Genomic DNA, 26,167 nt, shown 5'->3' on the forward strand with positions numbered 1-26,167 from the left:
ACACGAACTCCAGAGCCCAGCTCAGGCACACATGATTAACATTGGGGCTAACAGTGCCTTGGCGTCAAGGTCGGGGGTCCTGGGGCCTGGTGTGTGTGCGGACGTGCGCGTGCGACTGCAATGATGCAGGATTGCAGAGCATTTGTAGGGACAGGGGCAAAGTGTGCCCAGGCCTTCGGCGGTGAGGAATGCATCTGTGAGGAAAGAATGCGAGTGATAACTTGTTCTTTGCGCGTGAGGCGGTGAGGTGGTGGAGTGTGTGTTTTTGCAGTCTGCGAACTGAATGCAAGCATGTGTGCTGAGGTGTTGGGTGGGTAGATGGAGGTGGTCAGCCTGGTAAAAGTCGAGTGGGGTCTCAACCCTGGGCCCCGCCCCTCCGCACGGCAAGAGCCTGGAGGACATTGGGGGCAGGAGTAACAGAGGGAGACTGAGTCACTGAGAATGCCGTTTTCATTGGTCATTTCATCTCTTAACTGGTCCCAGAGAGGGGCTGGGGATCCTGTGTCCTGTCCTCCCCCAAGGGCTTTCTGGGCAGGACTGGGGGCCCCGGAAGGTGGGGATCCATGCGCAATAGCACTGGGGAAGGTGTGGGGGTGGGGCCTCCATAGCACCGTGGGCAGGGGCCGTTCCAACGTCCTGGGGTTCATGCGTCTGTCCAATACTCAGAGTGCCTTGCAGCGGGAGCGGGGCTGGTCAGTAATAGTGCATACGACCCAGGGTGCCTGTGGCCGTGGAGCTGGGTCCCAGCGTGCCAGTACCCAGCAGGTCCGGCTGTCCGGTGCGCCAAATCTCCCTCAGGATCCGTTCCCGCTCCTCCAGGCGCTGCGCGCGCTCCAGCTCCTCCGCCGACGTGAAGACGTTGACGCTCAGGGTCCCGTCGGGCTCAGCGGACAGCTCCGGGCCTGGCAGCGTGTCGTCGGGGCCCAGCCTCGTCACCGTGTCCTCTTCGTCGTCGTCGTCGTCCTCGGGCTCCAGGGTGCTGCTGCGGGGGTCCCGGCGCGGAGCAGGGGCCCGGGGCCGCGGGTGGGGCGCACAGGAGATGCTGATGACTAGTAGGCACAGGGTTAGCAGCAGGCCAAAGCAGACTCCCAGCACGAAGTAGAGGCCGAAGCTCTCCGGGTTAGCTGGGGGTCAGAGGGCAGAAGTCACGCAGGAGCCCCGGTTCCCTGACGGGCGGGAGTCGGTCCATTTCGGAAGCACCCCAGCTTCTCAGCTGGGGGCCCAGGACGGTACTCCGTATTTGAAAGACAGTAGGTAGCCGCCCTCGGGCAGTGGGGGGCAGGGAGGTAGAGAGGGAAGGGGTGGAGTGGGGCCTCAGAGGGGCAGGGAGGAGCCCACGCCCCCCCGGGGGCCCGCCCTCACCGCGGATGTGTGCGTAGGCCGCCAGGCTGTTGCTGAGCAACTCCATGTCCCTTCGGGGGGCATCCATGCTGCTCCGGGGGCGAAAGGGCAGCCCCCCTGTCAGCCTGCGAGGTCAGCAAGGTCAGATCCCGATCCCCAGCCCGGAGCTGCCCCTGACCCCGCTTGCTGCGGGCAGCTCCTCTCCCTGGAAGAGCAGCCTTAGGGTCGGCCTTGCAGAGAGCAGCTCTCTAAGTTTGTTACAGACCTGGGCCCTGCCTGGGGGGTCCTTTCCCAGGGCGCAGACGCCCCTCTAACTTGGTGGGTCAGGGGACTGGGCCGTAGAAGACTCCGCCCCCGCGCGGGGGTCCCCAAATGAGGCCCGGTTTCGCCGTCCCGGTAGTGGGATGGAGAAGAGAGACATGAGTGCCTTCCCACTCCCAGGGCGGGCTCCCGGGAGGGGAGGCCGCCTCCCCCACCCATCCAGCCCGCCCCGCTTCCCCGCCGGCCCGGAGGCCCCGACTCGCTCACCGTCAGCGCCCCGCTTCCCCGCCGCCGGCCCCGGCGCGTCCGGCCGCCGCATACACCCCAGACCCGGCCGCTCCCGCCCCGTCCGGTCCCGGCCGCCCCGCCCGCCCGTCTCGGCTCCCAGGACGCGGCAGCGCGGGCCGGACACGGGCCGATGGACCAGCCGGCGGAAAGTTTCCTCGGAGGAAAGGGGCGGGGCGGGGCGGGGCGGGGCGGGGCGGGGGGAGGCGGGGAGGAAAAGGGCCGGGAGAGGAAGGGGAGAGGAGCGAGCGCCTGGGAGGAGGGGGAGCGAGGCCCGCGGGGCCGTCGGCTCCCGCACAGGAAACCGCTGGGGAGGCCGGTGGCAGGGTCCCGCCCCCAAGCTACTAATAACAAAAATAATGATAGGATGGAGTTCAGCCTAGGTGCCACTGTGTGTGTGTGTGTGTGTGTGTGTGTGCGCCCTTTATAATAGTCTTTCATTTAATTCTAACAACCCTGTAACCTGAATACCATTGTCGCCACTTGGCAGATAAGTAAAGCGTGTCACGGAGAGATTGAATAATTTTCCCAGACGGTCACGATTTGAATCCACTGCTCTCTGCCCCTAGAGCTCTCAACCCCTTCTCTACACCTTGCTCTTCCTCCGAGGGGGCCCCCTCGCCCAGGGAGGATTGCCTCCTTTTCCCAATCCTCCCCCGGATCCTCAACAACGGACAGGGCTCTCACGCCCTCCCCCCAGGGCCCAGGCTGGGTGAGTGTGTCCAGCTGGCAGAGCTCTAGTCACACAGGGTTAATGAATGCTGGACTCGGGCTGGGAGCCAGGCGCCGGCCGGCCTTGCAGAGCGCAGCCTGGAACTCCGGCCCCCTGTGCGCTTCTGCGGCAGAGCAGGCAGCAGCGATGCAGGCGGCAGCGATGCAGGCGGCAGCGATGCATGCGGCTCGGGGATAAACCTGCCGATGCGCCCGCATCCATGTGCGCCTGGGCTCAGGGCGCGTGCGTGCAATGTGCCGTGTGATCGGCGTGTGCGTGTGTGCGCAGCCTGGGTCTTCTTCCTGCTCAGACTCTCAGCCCCCCCCTGCCGGGCCCCCCTTCCTGTGTTGGGGCTTGGGGTGAGGGGGAGGCCTTCTTGGCTTGGCGGGAGCCTCCAAGAGGAGGAGGGAAGGAAGGGGGAGAGGAAATTGCAGGCATAGCTGAAGGCTCGGCCTGAGGCCTGTGGGCTGGTGACCCCCCTCTCTCTGTCCGGGGCTGGAGACCCCCCCACTCCCAGTCCGGAGACTGGGTTCAAGCCGAGGGCAGATCTCCATGGAGAAAGGGAGGACTGGCTCCCATGGGAGTGGGAGAGGACTCCTGAGTGTTTTGTGTGTGTGCCTGGAGGCATTTCTGCCCGTACCTGTGTATGTGCCTGTCCACCTTAGTGTTGTATCTCCTGCCTTCATCGAAAGGAGGAGAAGGCGGAGAGACAGAGAAGGCGGAGAGACAGACGTTACATGATAAAGGTAGTCTCTTAAGCTCTCCGAGGGTGGTGAACACCTGGAGGGCGCCCGAGGGGAGGCCCGAATCCTGCCACCCCTGGGATTTGTGGGGAGAGTGTCCCGACAGGAGTGAGGGCTAGCTCGGAGGCGAGACTGCCTTGGGGTGCAGTGAGGGTGCTTGGACTTTACTGTCATTGTGGTGGGGAACCTTGAGAGTCTCAGGGGAGCATCATGGTTCCTGATGTGCTTTGGAGAGATCCCTGTGGGGGCTCAGTGTAGCGTGGGCCAGGGCAGGGGGAGCAGTGAGCTGCTGCACCCATCTGATCAAACAGTACCCAGGGCTTGGCCCGGAAGGCCCCCTGGAGGAGGTGAGGGCATCACCCTCAAGCGGTCTTCACAATCCCTGCACTGGATGTGGACAAGAAGGAAAACGTAGGACAGCTTGATGTTGGGCCTGAACACTGGAGGGCAGCCCGTGTGGGGAGCAAGTTTGGGCGAATCAGAGTTTCACGTTAGATTGTGAGATCTGAGATGTCCCCCCCACACCCGGGGGAGGTGGCAGATCTTGGAAGCCTCCAGGAGTCTGGGCGGACGTGCGTTTGAGAGCCCTCAACACAGAAGATGGATTGAACACCTCTGGGGCAGGGAGGGAAGAAGTAAGCCACTGAAGCTGCAACCTTTAGGGCTGTCAGGAGGAGGAGTCAGGAGGGACCAGTGAGGTGGGAGGGTGAGCAGGCTAGGACTAAGATTAGCCGTGTCACACAGGGCCCAGGGGCGAGGGTGAGGCCAGAATCCAACCACTGGCTGTGGTATCGGTGGGTTTCCACGGATGCGCTGACATGTAGACTGGCCTCCACCCACGTGAATACTGCTGTGTGCAGCCACAGTGCTTCTGTGACCGCCCCTGTGTGTTGAGGACATGCTGCCTCCGTTAGCACGTGCATCTTCATGGGACTCCACGTACACGTCTCCTGGATCTGTGAGGACACTCTCAGATTTGGGGTATGTTTGTGTTAGGCTGTGCCGTCCAGATCTCTGGGGATCGCTACCTGCGGACACAGGGGTCTGTATCTGGGTTGGTGTGGGACGTGTGTTTGGAGCGGGTCAGGCGTGACCCAGCCCTGGTGAAGCTGGTGGCTGAGCTGGAGCAGAGCGGGGGGGTTGAGATGGTTCCTGGTCCCGGAGCGCTGCCTTCCCGAGCGGGGAGGCAAGTGGCCAAGCCGGGCCAGGTGGGAGAAGTAGCAGCCTTGCCCTGGAGAGTTCAAAAGAGGCCGAGGGCTGCTCCTGGAGGCCCTGGGGGGTGTGCCCAAAGGCCACGCCCCGCAGCCCCCATGCCCTCCTGGCCACCTGCCTATCTGCGTTTCTGCCTTGCCCCGCTCTGCCTGCCAGCCTGTGGGCATTCCCAGCCGCCCGCCTCCCTGTTGTGCTGCCTGGATCTCTCCTTATCCGTTGCTCGCCTGCCTGGCTTGCATCCCACTTGTCCACCTGCTGACTTCCTCCCTGTCTGCCGGCCTCTGACATGAGGCATGCCCACCTGCCCACGTGTTGGGTGCCTCACTGCTTTCAAGTCAGCCTGTGACACTTGAGATTTGTCACCTTGGGAGGCGCAGAGAGTGATTTGAAGATGAAACACAGGAAAGACAGGTCTTTTTTTTTTTTCCCCCTTGATGAAAGAATTTAAGACAGGTCTTTCTTTTTTCTTTTTAAATTGTTTTCATGTTTATTTTGAGAGAGAGAGAAAGAGAGGGCACGTGGGTGTACACAGATGGGGCAGACAGGGAGAGAGAGAATCCCTTGCAGGCTCCTCACTGTTCGCACAGAGCCTGATGCAGGGCTCCATCTCACGAATCTGTGAGATCATAACCTGAGCCGACTGAAATCAAGAGTCAGACGCTTAACCGACTGAGCCACGCAGGCGCCCCAAGATGGGTATGGATGGGAGGTCAGGGGACTGAGAGGCCCAGAGCCTCTGGGAGGGATCTCGGGGCGGGGGGTGGCATATTCAAAACCCCATGCAAGACATGACTCTGCTCCCTCCCCCAGTGGCCAAGCTGGGGGTTGCCTTGCCTGCTCTATTCCTGACACTGGAGGCCTCCCCACTGAGGGGTTCAGGAGCTGATTAGGTCTTAGATGGAGGGGAGAAGGTGACTAACTCATGGCCTCCTTAGACCTGCCCAGTCCTCTGAATGCCCCTTAGCCCCAGGACAGCTGCTGGGAAGAGGGCACAGTGAAGTCTGCACAATGAACAATAACAGTTACGATACTGAGTGCCCTCCCGGTACCTGGTACTGGGCTAAGTGCTATGTGCACGCTTCACCTTCAGATCCTCCTGGTAATCCTGTGTAGTTTGTAGCACGACTCCCATTTTACAGAGGAGGACAGTGAGGCTCAGGTTAAGCAAGTATGTGTGGTCATGTGGCTGTAAGGGGTGGAGTCTGGATTCAAACTTCAGAGCCTAAGCTCCCAACTAGCCTTCCATGGGGCCATTCAAGGTCATGGCTCTCCACCCAGTCAGACCCAAAGTGGCCTTTTTAGGATACTTTGTATTCCTCCTTTTATGGCCCTGAAATGAAATTTACGGCTAATATACCCACCTCCACATCTAATGAAAAATACAACATAATATGAAAGAAAGAAAAGGTAATGTTATGTATTTGTGATGTGGTCAATTGCCGGCAGGGGACAGCTCTGAGTGCAGACAGCTCTAAGGTGCTGGGACATTGCGGTGGTGTCACTGTCTGACACGGTGAAGGGCTCTTGGTAAAGTTCTGAACAAGACCGAGGGCAGATTTCCTCCCTTTTTACAGAGCAGTTGCGTTCCCAGAAGATTCAGAGTATGTGTCTACCAGTCCTTTGTGTTTATATATAAAAGGCAGTTAAGATTCTTGGCTCTGGTCATTGTAAACAAGTTTTTACTCATGTCCTGCAGGATGTAGAATCTGCCTGCCTTGTGGGGCTGTCTCTGCCCCCGCCCCCAAACGCCACCAGCACCCCTGTCATTGTGATAAGCACCCCCCCCCACTCCTTCACCCCCACACAGATGCACAGAAGAGTCCTGTCCTTATGGAGCTCCGTGTCTGAGCAGGGAAGACAGATACAATCAATAATCGGATATATGATCTAATACCAGGCCGATAAGCACAATGGAGAAACACAGAGCAGGGTAGGGGACTAGAGGGCAGGTGTTCAGAAACAGCCTCTCTGAGGAGGTGACAGTTTGAGTAGAGGGAAGCCAGGGAAGGAGCCATGTAAGTATCTGGGGCAAGAAGCCTCCAGAAGTAATAGCCCATGCAAAGGCCTGGAGCTGGAACCCTCCTTGGGGATCAGCAAGGAGCCCCCTGTGGCTGGCACAGGGAGTGAGGAGGGGTTGGGGGGCCCACAGGTTAGAGAGGGAGGCCAGGTGGAGAGCCCTGTGGTGTGGAGCTTTCCAAGACACAGGCAGACCTCTGGATGTTATCCTGCGTGGGACGGAGGCCATCAGAGGTGTGTCAGCAGGAGGGGGCTTCCCAAAGGCCCATTCTGGCTGCCATGCGGCCGTTGTAGGGGAAGGTGGGAGTGGGGAGAGCAGGAGGCAAGGGGGGTGGCTGGGAGATGTAGTCAGATTCTGCCTGGCTGGTGACAGGATTAAGCAGTGGGTTGGCCACGGGGTGGGAGGGGAGGGGGCAAGAAGTCAAGGCAAACTTGGCTTTGGAGCCTGAGCAACTAAGTGAGGCACCGAGACTCCATTCCCTCCCTCCCCCACTTCAGACGGCTGGGCAGCTCCAGTCTGCCTTCCCTGAAGACCCCGAGATCGCGAGGGGGCTAACACTGATAGAAACCTCTCAGTTCTTGCTGGACTTCTCAGGAGTATAGGAGGCTGTTGATCACCCCCCACCTTTCTGGTACTTTCCCCTTCTGTGGCTTCCAGGGCTCACGATAAAAACCAAGGAGCAATCGAATAAGTTTAGACCAATGAACCAACAGTTCCTGTGTGCCAGCTGCACACCGAGCCAGTTCTGGGGGCGGGGGACACCCCAGTATGCAAAACAGAGCCCCCACCTGGCTTGGTGAGTGGGAAGCCCAATCCCCGCATGTGCCCGGGAGATACCTGTTCACGGAACCAAGGCTGATCAGGTCAGGGGACAGAAAGGAGGCGGACACGGAGGCGAGGCCCCAGCAGAGCCAGAGTGAGGCAGTGGTGCGCCGGCCGCGCCCCTACCTTCTGGCCGACCAACCATGACAGCTGGATGGTGGAGTTGTGGGTCCATGTGCCCATGGACTTGGGAGTGAGTGACGAGGGAGGTGGGGTCCACTTGGCTGCTGGGTGGGTGTGGTGGAGGGTCAGGGCGAGGGGCCTGGAGAGACCCAGCATCTTCTTGCTCTTGCTGTGTGCACTCTTGACTGGGACGGGGCTCTCTGCATGGAGCTCTGCCCCTTTTGGGGCCTGGGGCCGTGTGTGGGTTCCTTGACATAAAAATGGGTCTTTGGGGGCACTGGGTGTGCTGAGGGAGGGGCCGCCCACCTCCTGCCCCAGTGCTCCATCCACCAAGTCTAAATTTAGACGAAGGAAAGAAGAAAGGAAGGAAGCCCCGTGGCTTCCTATGGAAGGGAGGGAGGGGGAGGGCAGTGCAGGGAAAGGTCTGCCTGGCCCTTCTGACCCCAGCTGCCCGGAATGGGCATGTGGGCGATGGGCAGGCCGGCTGGCCAGGTTCTCCTGGCCCCAGACGGGGGCTTGGCAGGGAGAGAGGTCAATGCTCTGTCAGCCGCTGCTGCCCTAGGACGCCTCCTGCCTGCCAGGGTCCCAGGCTGGGGCGCTCAGTGGGGGTGTGCACTAGCAGGTGGGGAGACCACTGGGTAGCTCTGGTCCCCCATCAAGGCAGTGGCACTGGCTGGGCGGCTGGTGGTGGAGGTGGGGTGCTGTCCCTGGGGGCAGAGCTGCAGGAAGCCTGGCTGGGGCGGGAGGCACGGACACGCAGGGGAGAAGGGCAAGAACAGCAGACGGTACAGGCCACGGGCTCCAGGTCAGGAAGTTTTATTGCTGACATGCAGGAAGAGTCCCCATGTAATACAAAAATATGTCTTTATACAAACTCTTTTGTGACTTTTTCTGTTTTGTTTCGTCTCTTTACAACAGGACCTCTCAGTGTGTGACCCGCCCAGTGAGGGCCGGCCCAGCCTCCTCCCATTTGCTTTGCCACGGACCCAGTCAGACCCACGGGCTGACCTGGAGGCCCAGCCTGTCTGACCAGGCTCTGCAGACCCGGAGGGTATTGCTTTGAAAAGGAGGAGCGAGCCCGCACGTGGCCCGGAGGCCCGGAGGGTCTGGGCAGGCGGCTGGGCAGGGGCCCGGCTGAGACCCTCGCAGGAGGACAGTCACAGGGGCTGGGAGCCCTAGGCCAGACTGCGTTTCTACTCCCTTGGGAGACTTCTTTTTGAAATAAATATAGAAAAGAGGACATCCCCCGCCCCCGCAGCATGGCACCCCGGCTCTCAGCCAGCGGAGGAGGCAGAGCTGGGTGCCCAGGGGGAGTAAGTGCTGGGCTCAGGCGGGCTCCCACAGACCCACGGAGGCAGAGGCATGAGGCGCCCAAGTGCTGGGGTGGGGGCATGGGGGAGGAAGGGGCATGGGCAGCCCTGCTACTGCTGGCAAGAGGTGGCCCCATTTTTTCCAGATGGGGAAACTGAGGCACAAGGAGGTTTGGGAACTTGCCCAAGTCACTCACAGTGAGTCAGCTTTTGGGGAGGGGGCAGCTCGCACTCTGGGAAACAAGGTCACACAGGCCGCGGTTACGTTCCCACTGGGGAACGAGAACAGACAGGAAGGGCCTGAGGGGCCCAGGGCTGCCTGGAGGTGCACACTCAGCCTTTCCGGGGGGAGGGGGGGGATGAGGGGACAGGCCAGAGGAGGGGCCTTTGCTTGGCACTGGGCAAGGCCCAGTGCAGTGAGGGAGAGTGGGAGGGAAGGGCATTCTGGTGAGAACAGTGTTCTGGCAAGACGGGCATCCACTTCAAAATCTCGGCTCAAAAAGGGCTACAGGGCTGTTCTCAAGCCAGGCAGGCCCCCCAATCCCTACAGCTCTCCCCACAAGCCCCACAGCCCCCGACGAAGGGCCCTGGCCAGGGTCTGCTGGGAGAGACACCCCATCCATTCTGAGGCAAGAACAGGAGGGGAGACGTCCCTACTGTTCCGTGAACACAGAGGGGTGTGGGGCGCAAGAGGACGTGCGGGCAGGGCCCGTGTGCTCACGGCCAGCCTGGCACGCCCCTCCCTGCCCGACCATCAGGCACCCCTTTCACATCTGTCAGCGTCACCTCGGTACCACGGTGAGGGGCGCAGAAGGAAACCAGGGTTAACGCGACGGTGTACAGCACCTCAGAGAAGCCACTGAGATGGGAGAGAGAGAGAGACCCAAGTCTAGAAAGGCCGCCCCATCACCAGAAACAGGAGGGACCGGTGGGCTGGAGGGGGAGGGGCTGGCAAGAAGGGGCTTCTGAGCCTGGTGGGGTGAGGAGGGGGCCCATCTGTGGGCGGTGGACTCGCTGCTGTGCAACCAGGCCGGGGGGCAGGGAGTGGCCATGGGCAGAGCCACCTAGAGACGGGAGAGAAGTTGGTTTCAGTACAAAAATAAATATATCTGAATTCTGCTTAAGATGAGGTGAAGGTTTTCCAAAGCTTGGACTGAGGGGCCTGGGGTCAGAAGGGGAGAGATAGAAACAGACTGGGGGTGGGGGTGGGGGGCCGGGAGGGCGGTGAGGAGTGGGCGCTCGTTTTGGGAGCCAGCAGCGAGCTGCACGGTCAGCTTATTTGTCTGGGCGGGGAGCGGCTGCCCCGGGTGGGGGAGACCGGGGGGCCGCTGGGCGATGGGCGGGCTCCCTCCTCCTCCCTCTCACTCAGTCCAGAGACAGCATGGTTAAAGAGCCAGAGGTAGATTAAAACGTCATGATTAAAAGCAGATTAGTTATCTAGGCTTCTCAGATTAAAAAACCAAACAATCAAGCAATCATTCCCAAGGTAGCTTTGTGGTACCTCTGCTGACCCCATGTGTGACCTGCGCTGTCCCTGCCCCGTCCCCGCTGTGGCCCGGGGGAGAGTCCGGGCCGCTGGCTGGGGGGCCGGGAAGAGGTGGCGGGTGGCGCTGGCGCCCTGCCCCGGGGGCTACTTGCGCAGGTAGCGCTGCGCCAGGATGGCCGCGTCCAAGGGGTTCATGGGCTGCGCGTCGTGGCCCAGCCGCCGCACGGGGGGCACGCTGCCGAACTGCCGCTTGGGCACCCAGCTCCGGGCCTCGTGCACGGAGCTCTTCTCCTCGGCCAGCAGCAGCTGCTGCCGCATGTAGTTCTCAAACTCGTACTGGGAGCACTCCTCGGTCACCTTGGCCTTTGGGTGGACACAGACACAGAGAGTGGTGGAGGTGGAGAGAAGAGCAGGGAGCCTGTGTTAGGTGACTCGGCTCTAGAGGCTGCCCTCCCCGGGCGGCAGCCCCTTGGGCCCCGGATGGCCTGCAGTGGGGGTCCCCGAAGCCCTCCAGCCAGCCTGGACCTTGTCTACTGGCTATCCTGGAGGTCGCTCCAGCTGAAGCACAGGGCTGGGATCTGAGCCAGAGCTTCCCGTTACTGACCCACTGACCTTGGGAGAAGTGGCATTACCTTCCTCAGCTGTGAAGAGGGGCAGTAATCTCCCCTCTCGAGAGGCTGGGGGGTCCCGTGCAAGTCAAGTGTTAAGAGGGGCCTGGGGCCGGGTGCTCAGCCCCTGGGTAAGCCTGGAGCGCCCAGGCAGATGGCAGCAAACTAAAGTGGTCTGTCCCTGTGCCAAACATCACACGGGGAGAGCAGGGCTCTGGACTTGAACTTAGGGTCAAGGCTCAGCTCCACTACTTCTGAGCTGTGTGACTGGGAAGATTATGTCACCTCTCTGAACCTGAGTTTCCTCTTTTGTGAAGTGAGGATAAGGACAAAAGCCAAACGGGCCTGTGGTAAGGACCCACTGAGACGCACTGGGGATGGCATCTAGGTGGGGCGGGGCCTGCAACTTTCTTCTCAAGGGCCAAGAGCCTCTGGTGCAGACCCAGGCGGGTCCTCCGGGGGTGGGGGTGGGGGTGGGGACAGCAGGAAGGAGCCATACAATAGCCTTCCTGGGGCTCTGCAAGCCCTGACCTCCAGAGGGCACCCTAAGATCACCTGCCTGGGGCTATCTGGCACCCTGGTCTCTGCCCCCACTCCAGGCCTGGCACTTTCTCCAGTGCAGGGAGCAGGAAATGAGAGAAAACTGGGAGAAAATGAATCATCTGGAAAGGGAAGAGCAGAAAGGCTGAGAGAGCCCCCTATGAGTCAGAGGCAGAGAGCTAGGGCTGTTTAAAGGGCCAGCACACAGTAGAGCCAGAGCTGGGGCAGGAAGAGGAAGCTGAGAGAGGGCCAAGCGCAGCCCCCACCTCCACTGCCCCACCGCCCTCTTGCAGCCTATGGGCAGCCCACAGAGCCGGTGTAAGGCAGGCCCGGGCAGCTCAGACTGAGGACAGAAGTGTCCCTTTCCTATGTCAAAGGATGAGGCAGAGGCAGCCTGTGGCCTTCTGGGAGCTGCCACCTCTGTCCCGGCCATGCCTGTCCTCCTGGACGCTGGTCCCTTGAGACTGGGTAATGGCCCATCTGACCATCCCAACTCACCTCCTGGGAGCTGTCTGCATTGCTCATCTGGTCGTCGATGTCAGGAACCACTTGCAAAGGACCGCTCAGAGATGACAAGGACTGCCTGCAGAGAGGCAGACAAGTCAGGCTGGCCACAGGCAGCCGTGGCCCTTGCTCCCCAGGCCCGGCTGGCCAGAGCCCAGAAAGGCCAGTTCCCACTGCTCTGAGATGTGGCCGGACTCAACGGGCCTGAGGGCATCGCAGCTCAGCAAATTCTTGACATGAATGACTGGTTCCCAAGCCTCAGTTTTCTCATCCAATAATGGGGGACACATCTCTACCTCATGGGCTGTGAGATGATGCCAATTCCATTGTTGGCATCGATTGAGATGCAGGAGATGTTCGACCCTGAGTTCTGCCGGCACATTTCCGATCTTGCCCATGGGAAAAATCTGGATATCTGACTCTGTCTGGCAAAGCAGCAGGCCCAACTGCAGGCTGCTTTTCGGGATGGGATAGGCAGTGACTGAGGACGGGCAGGTCCCAGCCTCCCACCTGTCCGCTTACCACGATGCAATGATGGCACTGAGGGCCTCCAGGACGTCGGCCGCGGCGAGGCGCTGCTGGGGGTCGAGGACAAGCAGTTTCCGGATGAGACACACGGTGTTCTCAGAAACCCGCCCATCCCTGGTGCGGCAGAGGGAGATGGAGAGGGCTCAGATGGTGCAGCTGGTGGTGCTGGGTCTCTCCAACCCAGGGCCTCACTTTTTTGTTTCCGCCCCTCAAGCCTGAAGGGCTGGGCCTCCCTCCCCTCCCCAGGGAGCAGGACTCACTCAGGGATGGTGTACTCGGCGGCCTTGATCTTGCGGAAGAGCTCCTGTGGGATGCTGTCGTAGAAGGGGAACTGGCCATAAAGCATGGTGAAGAGCACCACGCCCAGGGCCCACATGTCGCTAGGCTTGCCCCGGTACGGCCGGCCTGTGGGGCACATGGACACACACACAATCAGCCCAGAGCTGGGGAAGAGCTAGGTGCCAGGGTCCCCTCAGCTTACCCGCTACCTGCCTGAAATCCCACCCACGGGACGCCTCTCCAGTGTCCCTCTCCCCCTCTACCTCCTCACAGGATGGACTCGCCAAATGGAAGGGATTACCCTTGGCCTTGAGCAGGTCACCCACCTGCCTGGCGGCCCTGCTCTGCCAGGCTGTGGGCTCCTGGGGGCTGGGCCTGGGTCCACGGCCCCAGCACCCAGCAAAGTAGCTCACAGAGCAGGTGGCCAGTAGCACATGTAGAACAAAGAGCTACCCAGTTGTGGAGCAGTCAGCCATCCCCCCACACCATCCCCTCACCCCAAAGCACTCAGCCCAATCTGTAAGGATCCCCTCCCTTGTCTCCCCCACTGGAGGGTAAGTTCTCAGATGCAGGCACCGCTCCGCTTGGCTCACCGCTGAGCCCCAGTGCCAGCACGGACGCAAATATTTGCTGAGGAAATGAATAGCCAGTTAACGCTCTGTGCTAGTTTCCTTCCCTGCAAACTAGAAGGGAGCAAACATTTAACCGAGCCCCCACACTGCAACAGCACTGGAAGAGACGCTTTTATTTCATGACGTCTCCATCAAACTCCACAAATTAGATATTTTCTCTGTTTTTCCAGAACGAGGCCAGGGCCGTCACTTGTTCAAGGCCACAAGGCGGGCCGCAGAAACCCTGCTCCTCCCTCTTCCGGGGCAAGCCATCCAAGCACCCACCTGTGCGCAAACTCCTCCCGCGCCAGTCGCTGCCTGACTTGTTCCCACAAACAAAACAGACCCTTTCAAAGTTCCCGTCCACCCGGTCCTTGGGACAGCACCCTGTCTGGTGCGGCGGCAGACTCGGCAGTAGCCCAGGCCCCAGAGTGTGACTCAGCCCCCCAAGGGCACAGAAGAGATGCTGCCAGGCACCTCAGGGTCAGCTCCAGGGCACCAGGCAGCTCCTGGACACCCCGGATCCCTCCTGTGGGTCCTGAAGTTGCCTGTGCGGCTACGGATGCCTTTGGGATGCGAGATACTGGTTCTGAAGGTCTCTCCGGCCCACTGAGGGTCAAGCAGCTTGACTGGTGAGTGTATACAGCACATGTGCACACCAGTGTTGTTCACCTAGCCTGTTACTTCAACTGCAAAATGAGGACAAGCCGCTGACCTCCCAGGGCTGCTCAGGGAGTGAGTTTCTTTTTGGGCTGGCTGGTACAGCAGGCAATTGTGTGGGGGTGAGCCTCAGCCATGCTTTCTCCAAGGCTGGGTCACCCCGGCCCCTCCCAACCCCCACAGCACCAAAGGGCAGCCTGGGTGACCTTGTGTGGCTGACTCCATGGTCAACTCAAGGGCAACCCCGTTCTGGACCCTGCTCCACCACGTGGGGTCACCAGCAGAGCCCATTTGTGCTACTATTCCTAGTATGGCTCCACAAAGGCACCGGCTCTCCCGTAGCAGCCGCAGGTGGCTCCTGCCGGGACACCCATGAAAAGAACTGGGGACCAAGGACACAGGGGCTCTGCTGCCAGGGCGTGTGGGCTCCCTCAGCCTGAGCCCCAGGACTTGGGCCCTGACCTGGACGGGGGATGGAAGGCCCCCTCCAGCAGACAAGCACTCCTGGGAGCTCTGCCTGGGCCAGGCGACCTTTCCCTGAGCTTTCGCTTTTGCCGGAACACTGAACTTCACGTTTTCCTTTCTGTAATGACAACAGCAGCTAATGCTGATTAGCCAGACAGCAGAGTCAAGGCCTTGTTTGATCCCACAGGACCTTATGAATTAGGGGCTAATACCGTCCCTGGTTTATAGATAGATATGCAACTGAAGTCCAGAGAAGTCAGTAACTTTTCCAAGGTCACACTATAAACTCTATAAAGCAGACTCTAAACTCTCTGTGGGCAAGGTCATGTTTGTCCCTTCACAGCTCCAGACCCGGTGCCTGAGGCTATGCTCAGCATACACAATAAAGGAAGTGCCAGACCCTGGCTCGGAGCCCACAGGGCAGGACTTGTAATTAATTAATCCTCTCGCTCCATCCTCTTAACCACAAGGGGAGGCAGCAATGCGGTCTGCTTTTAACCCATGAGGAGACTGGGGCTCCGAGAAGAGCGCTGAAGGCCGGGTCTCTGGTCTCTGGGTCCAGGGCTCTCTCTGAGGCACTGGGTTCCTTCTCATCCTATAAGACTGGCATGAATCTGGAGGGGCCAGAGACAGGCCACGGGCAGCAACAGGCAGTATCTGCACACGGAGGCCTCCCTAGCTTGGCATCGCGGAGCAGGCCTGACCAGGGCCAGCCCTACTGCCCGCAGCCCACACAGACGCAGCCCCACGTCACGGGCCTGGTGCGTCACCCTGGCTCTGCCACCCACAGGGATGCTTTGGAGGATCTCGTGGAGGGTGTCCAGGCTGGGGGAGCCTCGGGGTGGGGAGAGGCCTCCAAGGTGTGGCAGGTGGCTCTGGCAAGTGACAGCAGCCTGCTCCCCCAAGGACGCAATGGCCTGGGAAGAGGCAGCTCTGTCACCGCGAGGAGGGGTGTGTGCGTGCACGTGTGCCAGGCACGAAGGCCCCGGAGGCAACCTCAGAAGCTCTGTGCGGAAGGGACGGGAGCTGATGTAGGGCCCTTGGCTCCCTAAGGATCAGAGACCGGATGTGGCAAAGCATGCCGGGGAAAGGAAAGAAAGCCAGTGAGGACTCGGGCTTGGGCAGGAGGCTGCCCCGGTTGAGCCTCAGTCCTCCTGCTTACTATTAGCTCTGCTGGTGGACAAGAGGTTTGATCTCTCCTAGCCTTGGTTTGCTCATCTGTAAAGGACAGACTTAGAGCACCGATCTCACGGGGTAGCTGTGTGATTCTAAAGAGATAATGCGTGTCACGTGCTCAGCACAGTGCCTGGTACTTGGCAATACGACCGGGAGGCAATCGGTACACAACTGGCTTTTTTATTTTCCATGTCATCTGCCTCATCCCCACCAGAAAGTCAGCTCACCCATTCGTGGAAGCAGGGATGTCTGTCTGCCTGTTCAATGTCGTATTCCAAGTGTCTAGAACAGGGCCTTCTATGTGGTAGGCCCTTGGTAAATACGGGCAGAAGGAAGGAAGGTAGGAATGAACAAATGAAGAGCCAACCCAACTAACTAAGGCAGGGACGGAACAAAGAGAAAGACGTCTTTGAAATGCAAACTCACGGTGGCAAAGACCTGCTCAGTGGCTTCCTTTTGCACTTGAATCCGGGATGATATTCTCCACAGGGCCTCCCTCGGGCCCTGCTGGTCTGCCCCTCCCCACCCCCCACCTGACCCGGGCTCCCTTTCTGAGCCACAGCCCTGGGGCCCTCAACAGTTCCTCCAGCTTTGCTGTGTGGCCTCTGCCCAGTCACACCCCCTGTATCCTTCCAACCGCAGCTCCAATGTCACTTCCTCAGGAAAGTCCTTCAAGTACCCATTGTTCACACTCACAGAAATACGTTTCATTCCTTCCAAGCACTGATCTCAGACAGTAACTAACCACGCATGGTGTGAGGGTTGCCATCTTCCTCTCCCATAAGGCCCCAAATTTCGCACATGGAGGGAGAGTACTGGTCTGGACCGCCACCGAGGCCCCGGCGCCTCGCGCGGACCTGCCCACAGACCCCTGGCTGGGTGTGGGCCCCGGGCCACTGCCTGGCACACCGCACGTACCGCTGAGCACGTCTGGGCTGATGTAGGCAGGGCTCCCCCGCTGGTCCTTCAGCAGGTCCCCCTCGCTCACGAGATGCTTCCCAAGGCAGAAGTTGGTGATGGTTATCCGATGTGTCCTGGGCGGGGGGGGGGGGGGGGCAGAGGGAGAACAAGCCTGAGTGTCTGTACCTGCGGGCGCCGGCTGCCCCATCTCTTATCCGCAGCCTCTTCTGCTCCCCTGCCCACCACCCCCTGCCTTCCCCATGGCTGCGTGAGCAATGCGATCGGGGGTGCTGATACCAGCCAGTCGCCCTTGGTTGCCACCACCTGAGCTGGCCCCTCGGCATCTGGGATCAGGGGAATGAGTCGCTCTGACCAGGCGGGTGCTCCAGAGGTGCTCCCTGGAACCCGCTGTCCTGGCCGAGCCTGGGGGCTACAGTTTAGGACTCAACAATTGCAGAGATTTCCCAAAACAACCTCACCTACTGCCTGGCTTGGACTGACCAGAGGTTTACATCCGGTCCCTCATTTATGCACAAAGGGAAGTAAGTCCGGCAGGGCTCTGGAGTCCACCCACGGTGCTGGCTTTGTTCCCCCCTGGCTGATCCCTGTGGTCATCACCGTGTCATTGTCCAGCAGCATCACAGGCAGTACTAAAAAGTAATGCTGCTGGAGGCCTCGGCAGATGCGGGCCCTGGCTTGCGCGTCTGCCGTGGACGGTTTGCATTCAGCCCTCTCAAAAGCCTACGAGGGCGACTTTCTCTCTGCCCCGTTTCCACAGATGATGCAGTTCAGGTGCAGAGAAACGAAGGGGCTTGCCCAGGGTCACCCGGCTAGACAGCAGGATCCAAGCCTGATCTGTCAGGCTCCAGAGCCTGTACGCTAGACTGACACCAGCTGGTACCCACGTGTCCCTGACCGGTGCCCAGCCCCTGAACTGCCCTTCAGTTCCATCAAAGCTAACCCATACCTCGTCCTGTGCTTCAGACTCTCCTCTGACCTATAAGACCACAGAGCTGACTCCCCTCCCCCCATCTGAGAATCATGGGTGAGAGCAGCTTAGGGCTCTGATCCTTTTCTGAAGCTCACAGTGTGCACAGAAGGAAGTGGCCCAGGGAGGACGCCTTACCCCACACCTGGGCTGTGGGGGTGAGGGTGAGGGTGGGCAGGTAGGCAGGGGAAGGCCAGTGAGGCACAGGGCTCCGTGTCGGTGGCTAGCCAGAGAAGCAGGAGGATGGCGGGAGGGGGAGTCCCAAGGGGTCCTCCGGACGCCGCTCGCTAGATGAGTCTCAAAGGGTGAAGAGGGGGTCGGCTCAGAGGTGCACGCCGTGGGGCTGAGCACGGAATTCCCCGGGAGCTGTGACCAAGAGGCTCTGCGGGCCCTCCAGCTACCTCGGGGAATTCTGCTGGCAAGGGCTCGGTACGAAACAAAGCTTAGTCTGTCCTCTGCATTCCAAACGGAAACCTCCAACTCTTGCATGCGGGCCTGCCCTTCAGATGCCACAGAAATCTGCCCGGTGGCTCCTGGGGTGGCTCGAGCTGGAAAGTGCAGGCCATGGGTCTGGCCGAGGACACGGCGCGTCCAGAAGCGGATTGCTCCAGCTCTGGACCGCCCACGTCACCGCCCCGAATCGGGGGCTGTGCATCGGCAAGTCCCCGCGGAGCGGAGGCACTGCGTGTTCCCCTCTGCTCAGATGGCATGGCAGCTGGACACGTGTCCTACAGGGGACCTCTGAGGCATGAGACACTGGGAGGGGACCGCTCAGAGCAGCGTCTGGTGGGCTGGGGAGTTAGATTCCCCAGCGCCAGGCCCAGCTTGGCCATTTCCTGGCTGTGAGACCTTGGGTGCATTATTTCATCTCTTAGCAAACCTCAGTTTCCTCATCTGTCAGACAGAATGTTAGCACCCAACTCCCAGGACTGTGTTAGGAAGTGACAAGAAGACGTCCCAGGGAGAGCACGCAGCCCTGGGCGTGGGGACTGGTAATGTGACTACTAGCTGCCAGCTCGCGTTATCCTCTCCTCCTCGGATGGTGGGCACGGCCGGCAGAGACTTGTCATGGGGTCCCCAGGAAAGACCCCGTCTGAGGTGGGCAAAGGGAGCCACACGGTGACCACAGGCCCCAGAGCGTGTGAACCAGGGCAGGCCGCGCTTCCTATGACTGTGCCGCCGCCAGCCTTGCCGTCCTCTGTGCGTGGGCCAGGTCGGTGGGGCCTGAGGACACCTCCGCGTGGCGGGTGGCAGGGCCGAGCTGGCCCACAGGAAGCCACACTGTCAACTCCGAGACCTCCTGAAGCTTGGCCATGCTCCCCGCCCCGGCCCCCCCCCAAGTCGGTGGGTGGCGCCCAGATCCCTGGGAGTCCCAGACCCCCCAGGCTCGTCCTGGCAGGAAGGGGGGGGTGAGGGCAGCGGGGGTGAAGGGAGGCCGCTCTGCGTCAGCAGGATCTGCTCTGCGTGAGTCACTCGTTAGTTATGGCCCTTTGGGCTACCAGTGTTTTTCTCCTTTTCTAGGAACTTGGTGTGCAACTTGCTCACCCAAAAAGAAAGGAGGAAGGAGAGCGAGCCCACAGCAGACCTCATATAACCCCAAAATGGGGATTTCAGGTTCCAACCCTTGCCTTTTCTCCAAAGCAGGGTGAGCTCGGCATTCCAGCTGCCTTGCAAACACTTCTCCTTGCCTCCTCCCCTGGGAGCGCTCCACTCCGCCGCGGCAGAGGTCCCCGGCTCCCTAGCTCCCGGGCTCCCTGCCTCTGCAGCTGGACTCAGGGCCCGGCCTGCTGGGCAGGCGGGGGCTGGAGCTCCTCCAGGTCGGCCTTGGACTTCACCAGGGTGCACGTTGGGGGTGGGGGGGCTATGCCCCCAGACACGCACAGGGCAGGTGGTGGTGTTCGGAGCGGGTCCCTGTGCACCACTGCACGCTGCCCCCCTCCATGAGAGGTGACGGGTGGCCGGAGCCTCTGTCCGTCCCAAGACCCAGAAAAGGGGGATCATTAGATTAAAGGCAATGCAGCCAAGACAGAGGGTCTGTGTGTGGTACTGATGCCCCTCAATCCGAGGAAAACATACACCGGCACACACGCATATGCAGACCAGACAGACAGACAGACAGACACATACACAGAGGAGAGGCTAGAGTTGTGCTGTCGTTATTCAAGAGACGTGTGACTTCCTCCCAGGAGCCAGGCAGCCCGCAGAAGTGATGGGGGAGGCGGCCCCACCCTGGACGCACAGAGGCCTGGACAACTGCTGCGGTTGTGGCACAGGAGTGCGCCCTCCCACAGCCCCCCTCGGGATGCTCATTCAGAGCCAGTGGAAGGCTGCGTGGAAGGCTGGGGAGGACACGGGCCCCGCAGCCGGGTGTACTCAGGTGGCCCAAAACCAGGTCCTCTCTGCGTGAGCAGTGAGCCCGTGGTGCAGAGCGGGCTGGTGACTGGGCCGACACCCTACAGCAGGCCAGGGCCTCTAGTCCATAGAAGACGGCCCGCTCTCAGGGCTGCCCCCCAGTACGATTCAGGGCAGGGGCCAGGGCACCACCGGGCTCACCACTGGTGCCCTCCCCAGCCACTCGACACCTGGCTGGCCTCGTCTCCTGGTGGGGGGAGTGAGCCACAGGCTGTACAGCACAGGGTGAGCTTACGGCGGGCCCAACCCCATTAGGGAGTTCCACATCTCAGGCTAATCTCTACAGGGAGGTTTGGTCACCTCCACTTTCACAGAGGAAGAGATGGAAGCTCAGAGAAGCGCTTGATACCGCAGCAGCCTCTCAATACACAGGCGAATCAATCAGTAATAAGTAATCAAATGAATTCCCATGGTCTCCAGGGTAACAATGAGGGGGTGCTGGGCTCTGAGCCAGGCCCGACCCCTAAGTCTGGCTCCTCTGTGGCTCCCCCAGCTCTCTCACCCCGCCAGGTGAGGGTTCAAGCAGCCCTAGAATTTCGGTTTCCTTCCCTCTTCCCTGTAGGGCATGACAGGGTCAGGTTTTCACTGCTTCACTCTCTCCAGCTGGCAAATCTTAACTCATCCCTCATGAACCGACTCGGAGGGCCAGAGTCTGTGGCCCCCTCCACGGGCCCCCCGCCTGTGCTTTCTGGTTGGTGCCCCATGGCACGGGGACTCTGGGACGGTGTCTGTCTGTGACACAGATGCTGGGTGGCGTTGGCAGAAGGGCAGTGAGGGGCTGGGCTGCAGGGGTGTGGCAGCATCCTCCCCATGGCATCTCAAGCTGACACTGCAGGGTCTGGTGCCCCCATGCCCCCTCCCCAGAGGCCCATCTCCCTACAGCTTCCCCTGTGACTTCCATGGCCCTAGATGCTTCACAGGGCAATGAACCCACGCCTGGGAGGGTGGCCACATCGTGGAACCAATCACCACCACACACGGCTTCTGCTCTGATACTGGTGCCTGCCACCTGCGAGCCCCCTGAGCCGCTTCAACGCCTGGGAGTGAGGGGGTGGTGAGGGTGAGACTCCCGGGGAGAGCAGGGGAGGTGGGAGCCCTTCCCGGCCCTATACTTCCAGGGTTGTGGTGGTGCCTGCGGGCAGTCCTGAGCCCCTGCAAGCCCGGGGCCCCTCCATCTGAGGGGGTGACAGCCTGAGGCAGGGGCCTGGTACGATCTCCCTCTGCCGCTGACTGACCAAGGTTGCTAGGGTGAGCTGCCCAGACCGCCCCTCCAAGGGGGCCACCCTCTCCCTGATGCTGGGAGTAGTGACTTCTGACCACTGAGCTGCGTCCTTTCCTGGAAGCTCCCTTAGCCAAAGGAAACTGCCCTGGCCATGGCTCTCATTCCCAGGCTGGGCCACGTGCCCCCTTGCCTCGATGCAGGACATCTGAAGCCCCCCCACCCCAATCTTGTGGTTTCCAGGCCGAGGCCCTGCTGTGACTGTACCACAGTTCTGCCCTCTCCCTTGGGCGCCCCTCCTGCACCCACATCTTGGAGTCTTCCCTGGGAACCCGACCTGTGACAGGCGTCATTTTGCTCATCTGTCATTCCTTCAACTCATTTGTCCATTTTTTAATCATTTCTGTGCACCCCCAAGGTTTGCAGCAAGCCTGAAGTGGGGCTCAAAATCATCAACTGTGAGATCATGACCTGGGCTAAGGTCAGATGCTGAACCGACTGAGCCAGGCGGGCACCCCAGACCCCGCTTCCAAGCAAGCGCCATATTCCCATGTGGCTAAAGGCAGAAGGAGCAAGCACTGTATTCCCCACGCCTGGGAGTCCTGGAGGAAGGGAGTTGTTTTGGGTCAGAACACAGGGGCCCTGGGGGGCGCTGGAGGGCGCTGGGGGGGCTGCCATGTGGTCTGTGCCGACCCCAAGGTTACATCACAAAAGAAAAGAGAATCTTACCTCTTATTGAGCACCATGTTCCCAAGCTTCAGGTCTCTATGCACAATGTTTTTCTGAAAAGCAACAGGCATATGGTTTGTACTGTGAAGGTTAAGGCCATGGGTGGACCCAGCTTCTAAGATGTGAGCTCTCCGGGCATTGGGGAAGGCAGGAGAAGCTCTGTGACACGCCTCTTTAGGCTCATGCCTTGGTTTGTCAGCCACAGGCCAATGAGGACCATTCTAAGGCTTTAACAACCACGGGTAGGAATGGGGTGACAGGTGGGCCCAGGCAGTCTCTGCCCCACCCAGGTTGGCTCCCCCTGCTTTCTCCCCTCAAGGCAGTAGCTGGTGGGGAAAACTACTCTCTCTACCTCCAGCAAATGTGCCACTGCAAAAACAAAGCACCTGCCTGGGTCTGCGGTCAAGGACAAAGTCTCCCGGTGCTGGCGGGCAAGCAGTGAGGGCTCAGCCTGTGGCAGCTGTGTGCCTGGGAGGGGCCCAGGCTCTCCTCACCTGGACTTCGGGGCACCTGTCACCTTGGCCCTAGGAAAAACTCAGAGACAGGCTGCAGCCACCTGAGGGGCATCTCACAGTTGTCACCTTTGCTGGGAGACCGCAGGGCAGCCTCCCGATGCCGGGGAGTTGCTATGTTGCGCTACACCAGGCTGCCGGCAACACCGCCCCAGGAACCTGGGCTGAGGCCTGCGGCCCTGGGCCTCACTGCGCACACGGGTCACCCAGTCACAGTTCTTCCAGACGTTCCGGCTGCAAAGCACACCCGGGGGTGTGTGTGTGGGGGGCGGGGGGGACCAGAACTGCTTCTACTGAGCAGCAGCAGCAACAGGCAGAGCAGGTGCCTTCTGTGGCAGGGGACCTGGCGGCCTCTCGGTCACCGGGGCCCAGGATGCACTGGGCAGAGGAGGGGTCGGCCGCGGGCAGGGCCTCACCTGGTGCAGGGCCTCCACTACGCGCACCACGTCGTAGAAGATGACCACGGTCTCCCGCTCGCTGAGCCTCTTCTCCTTGATGACGTAGTGCTGCAGGTTGATCAGGTCGGCGGTCTTGTCGCTGAAGTCGTGCGCACAGAGGCAGTCGAGGACGAGGCAGATGCGCTTCTTCATCTTCTTAACCATCCGGCTAGATTCTGTGTCCTCAACAATTTCACAGGTGCGGTCCTGGGGGGCAAGGGGGCAGACCGGGGCTTGGCTGTGGGCCGGCAGGTTCACGCCCGGGGGTTTGGGACTCTCCTCTGGAGGTGGACACATGCACGAGAGCCCAGAATGAGCTGCACTTGTGTGGTGGTGAAGGCCTGAGGCCTGGGTGGCCTGGACCAGCAGACCGCTTGGTAATGCCCAGCTTCCTGTGTGCCAGTCCCAGGCCTGGCTAGGGGCTGGGGTGAAAGCAGCTCATGTTCGGGCCTCGTGCTCTGACCCCAAAGCAAAGGGTCTGGATCAGGGCTGGGCATGTAATGCCAGAGACCTCTGAGCCCAGGGTGCAGGTGGCAAACCCAGGCCCTGGCATTCTTCCTTCCATGGCACACCCTGGGATTCCAGCTGTGATCAAGGTCCAAGACGGTGGAAGCCAGGTGTTCTGTATGTCCCAGACAACTGCTTTCATGTGGAAGCAGGACTCCTGGGTGGCCACAGAACAGTGGAGACGGCTGGGTTCAGGCCCCAGCTCAACCTCGTCCCAGCTGTGGGCCACAGGGCAGTGCTCCTCACTTCTCCAAGCCTCTGGTCCCTCGTCTGTCGAAGGGAGCTAGCACCCTGCCCTCCCAGGTTGTAGAGAAAGATAATGCATGCCAGCTCTCAGTAAGTGGGTCCTGGTACCAACATGTGGTAGCAAGTTCTGGGCCCATCTTCCTTGCTGAAAAAGTATATCTTTTTCTTTTTTCTTTTTCCTTAAGATTTTGTTTATTGTTGTCTAAAAATTGTTTGATGTTTATTTACTTTTGAGAGAGACACAGAGCATGAGAAGAGGGGAGGGGCAGAGAGAGAGAGAGGGAGACAGAATCTGAAGCAGGCTCCAGGCTCTGAGCTGTCAGAGCCCGATGCGGGGCTCGAACCAATGAACCGCGAGATCATGACCTGAGCTGCGGTTGGACGCCCAACCAACTGAGCCACCCAGGTGTCCCTTCTTAAGATTGTAAGTAATCTCTATACCCAACATGGGGCTGGAACTTAAAATCCTGAAACCAAGAGTTACATGCTCTACCAACTGAGCCAGCCAGGCACCCGAGCTGACAGGGTATTTAGTGAGACAGAAAACATGGGGACTTTCACTCTGTCAGCTTGGGGAGGCCCTCCGTGTCATCCCCAGCAGACTGACGCTTACCTCCAGGGAGCCCCTGGGGACTGAATATCCACATTCATCCTTCCGAGTGCGATGGCACCTCTTGTTCACCCTTCCTCAGAGGCCCAGCAGTGTCTGAACACAGAGGACTCTAGAAATGCTCCTAATCACCCAGGTTCTATTATCCAAGATGACACAAAGCAGGACCAAGCTTTGGGAGCTATCAGGGATGAAACACTAAAGGAACACAACCCCCCTCAACTAGGTTTCATGTTTCAGGGAAACACTGAGTTTTCAGAGCTGTCTCTAATTGCACAACTAATAGAAAAGACCTCAGTGGGTTTATGTATGGGGGTGGAGGGACATTTCCCCTTTATTTTCTCCAGGAAATCAAGCTGCCAAGAAAATGCCAATGATGAGCGTGTGCAGGGACAGCTTGGGCTGCACACACTCCCATTCACCTCCCTGACCGCCCATCACTACATCCATCTTACAGATGAGGAGCATGAAGCGTAGGCGGAAGTAGTCCTGCCCGAGGTCACACAGCCTGCATCCAGGGACTCCAAAATGTCTGTGCTTCCTGCCACCACACTGCCCGTCGAAGGCCAGGCCAGGTGCCTTTAGCGAGAGTGGCCCTGGCTGGCATGTCTAGCTGAGGGCTCTTGAGAAGCTGTGCTGGGGGCCTGGGCAGGAGGCCCCCCAGGCACCCTGAACCGGGCCTTCCTCATTTCTGGAGACACAGTTTCAGTTCTGCCCCGAGGAGGGCTCTTTTCAGGGTACAACGACTAATTAGTAAACTTCCCCAAGGGATCTGGAACATCTGAGCTCCAGGGCTCAGGGACACTTGCTGAACTAACAGGAACACCTGGGCAGGCGACAGGACCTTCACTACCAGCACAGCTTCTGGGCCAGCTCCCGACACGGTGCACCGGGATAGAGCCCGTGGGCCTGTAACTGACCCCGTGCTTTCCTCCCTGCTGGGAACAGCGGGTCTCCGTGGAGAGAACTGTGTGCATCCCGCGAAGCCATGGCCGCCACGGGGTGGGGGGAGGGGGGGCGCACCGCAGCTAATGTGGCCGCAGCCTGACCCCCACCCACGCCCCACCCCGGGAAGTCCTGGCACTCCCAGCCCCTGGGCGCCCCGCCCACCCCCAGCCCCTGGTGGCAGTGTGGGTGAGCTGCCCCGGCTACCTGTGCGGCCCCAGCAGGCGCCCGCCCCAGAAGCCAGCCGGGGACGGGCAGCCCCCTGGGTCACTCACCTGGAAGAGCCCGTGGTGGTGGACGACGCCGTCCTGCGTGTGGAGGAGGGAGAGCAGAGAGTACTCGGTGTGTAACAGCATCTTGCCCTGTCTCTCCTCTTGGCTTTCTATTCCTCGGTCCCCCCTCTCCTCAAGGGTGAGGATCTTCGGAAGGCAGGTGCACAGAAAGACCAAAAACCCAAAAGAGACCTCACTTTACAAAGCCAAGTGACAACGGGAAGAGCAGGGGCTCACGTCCCGCCGGGCAACACTGCACACGCACTCACACACGCACATACGACGTGCAGGGGTTTTCAAAGTGTGATTTCTGCTCTGGTAGAGCCCTGCAAGTCGGGCCCATTCAGAGTGAGTCTGCATGAACCCGACCCGGGGAGAATGGTGCTACTCCTGTTTACTAGTGGTGTGGGTGTGAGGCTGGAGGAGGGGCAAGCAGGCGGCAGGGTGGCCCCGGGGGGCCCAGGCCTCCCCGACCGCCGGTGCGGCACTCACCTTCAGCTGATAGAAGTCATCCGTGCCGTCCTTCCTGGCCAAACACTGTACGATGCTCGGCACCGGCGAGTTGCCCAGACGGGGACCTGCAGCACACACAGCCTCAGGCTTACCTGTCTGTCTCCGTGGCACCAGGCCGTCTTTCCGCTAGATCTCCTCTTCGGTTTGTCCCCACGTCTCCTGGGGGAGAGCTCTCACGGGCTCCCTCCAAAGGG

At 60.3% G+C, this 26,167-nt stretch overlaps 2 protein-coding genes across 3 annotated transcripts in view; both read right to left on the reverse strand.

Annotated features, from left to right (window-relative positions):
* Positions 1-432: 432 nt before the first annotated feature.
* EVA1B (eva-1 homolog B) lies at positions 433-2,024 on the reverse strand. Its single transcript, XM_039251686.1, has 3 exons — positions 1,870-2,024; positions 1,363-1,466; positions 433-1,124 (listed from the first exon to the last, which is right to left on the reverse strand). Exons 2-3 carry the CDS (start codon positions 1,427-1,429, stop codon positions 694-696), a joined length of 498 nt encoding a protein of 165 aa, XP_039107617.1. The 5' UTR covers positions 1,430-1,466; positions 1,870-2,024; the 3' UTR covers positions 433-693.
* A 6,292-nt stretch (positions 2,025-8,316) lies between these two features.
* The window catches only part of STK40 (serine/threonine kinase 40), a 39,393-nt gene continuing 21,542 nt past the window's right edge, over positions 8,317-26,167 (reverse strand). For both annotated transcript variants that reach the window (XM_039251703.1, XM_039251702.1), the window contains exons 3-11: positions 25,953-26,038; positions 25,464-25,607; positions 22,860-23,087; positions 21,932-21,984; positions 16,602-16,717; positions 12,753-12,897; positions 12,487-12,606; positions 11,959-12,043; positions 8,317-10,675 (exon numbers count right to left, since the gene is read on the reverse strand). In XM_039251703.1, the coding sequence (XP_039107634.1) occupies positions 10,457-10,675; positions 11,959-12,043; positions 12,487-12,606; positions 12,753-12,897; positions 16,602-16,717; positions 21,932-21,984; positions 22,860-23,087; positions 25,464-25,607; positions 25,953-26,038 (1,196 nt within the window). In that variant the 3' untranslated portion in view covers positions 8,317-10,456. The remainder of the gene's footprint in view (positions 10,676-11,958; positions 12,044-12,486; positions 12,607-12,752; positions 12,898-16,601; positions 16,718-21,931; positions 21,985-22,859; positions 23,088-25,463; positions 25,608-25,952; positions 26,039-26,167) is intronic.

The sequence above is a fragment of the Hyaena hyaena genome, unplaced genomic scaffold, assembly GCF_003009895.1.
Source record: "Hyaena hyaena isolate Hyena2069 unplaced genomic scaffold, ASM300989v1 scaffold_397, whole genome shotgun sequence".
Taxonomy (NCBI): domain Eukaryota; kingdom Metazoa; phylum Chordata; class Mammalia; order Carnivora; family Hyaenidae; genus Hyaena; species Hyaena hyaena.

Bases quoted from the DNA above. Each gene is read 5' to 3' on its own strand.
- EVA1B (XM_039251686.1), bottom strand. From the start codon at position 1,429: ATGGATGCCCCCCGAAGGGACATGGAGTTGCTCAGCAACAGCCTGGCG. The intron at 1,125-1,362 runs GTGAGGGCGGGC...TCTGACCCCCAG, and splicing joins GGCCTACGCACACATCCGCG to CTAACCCGGAGAGCTTCGGC.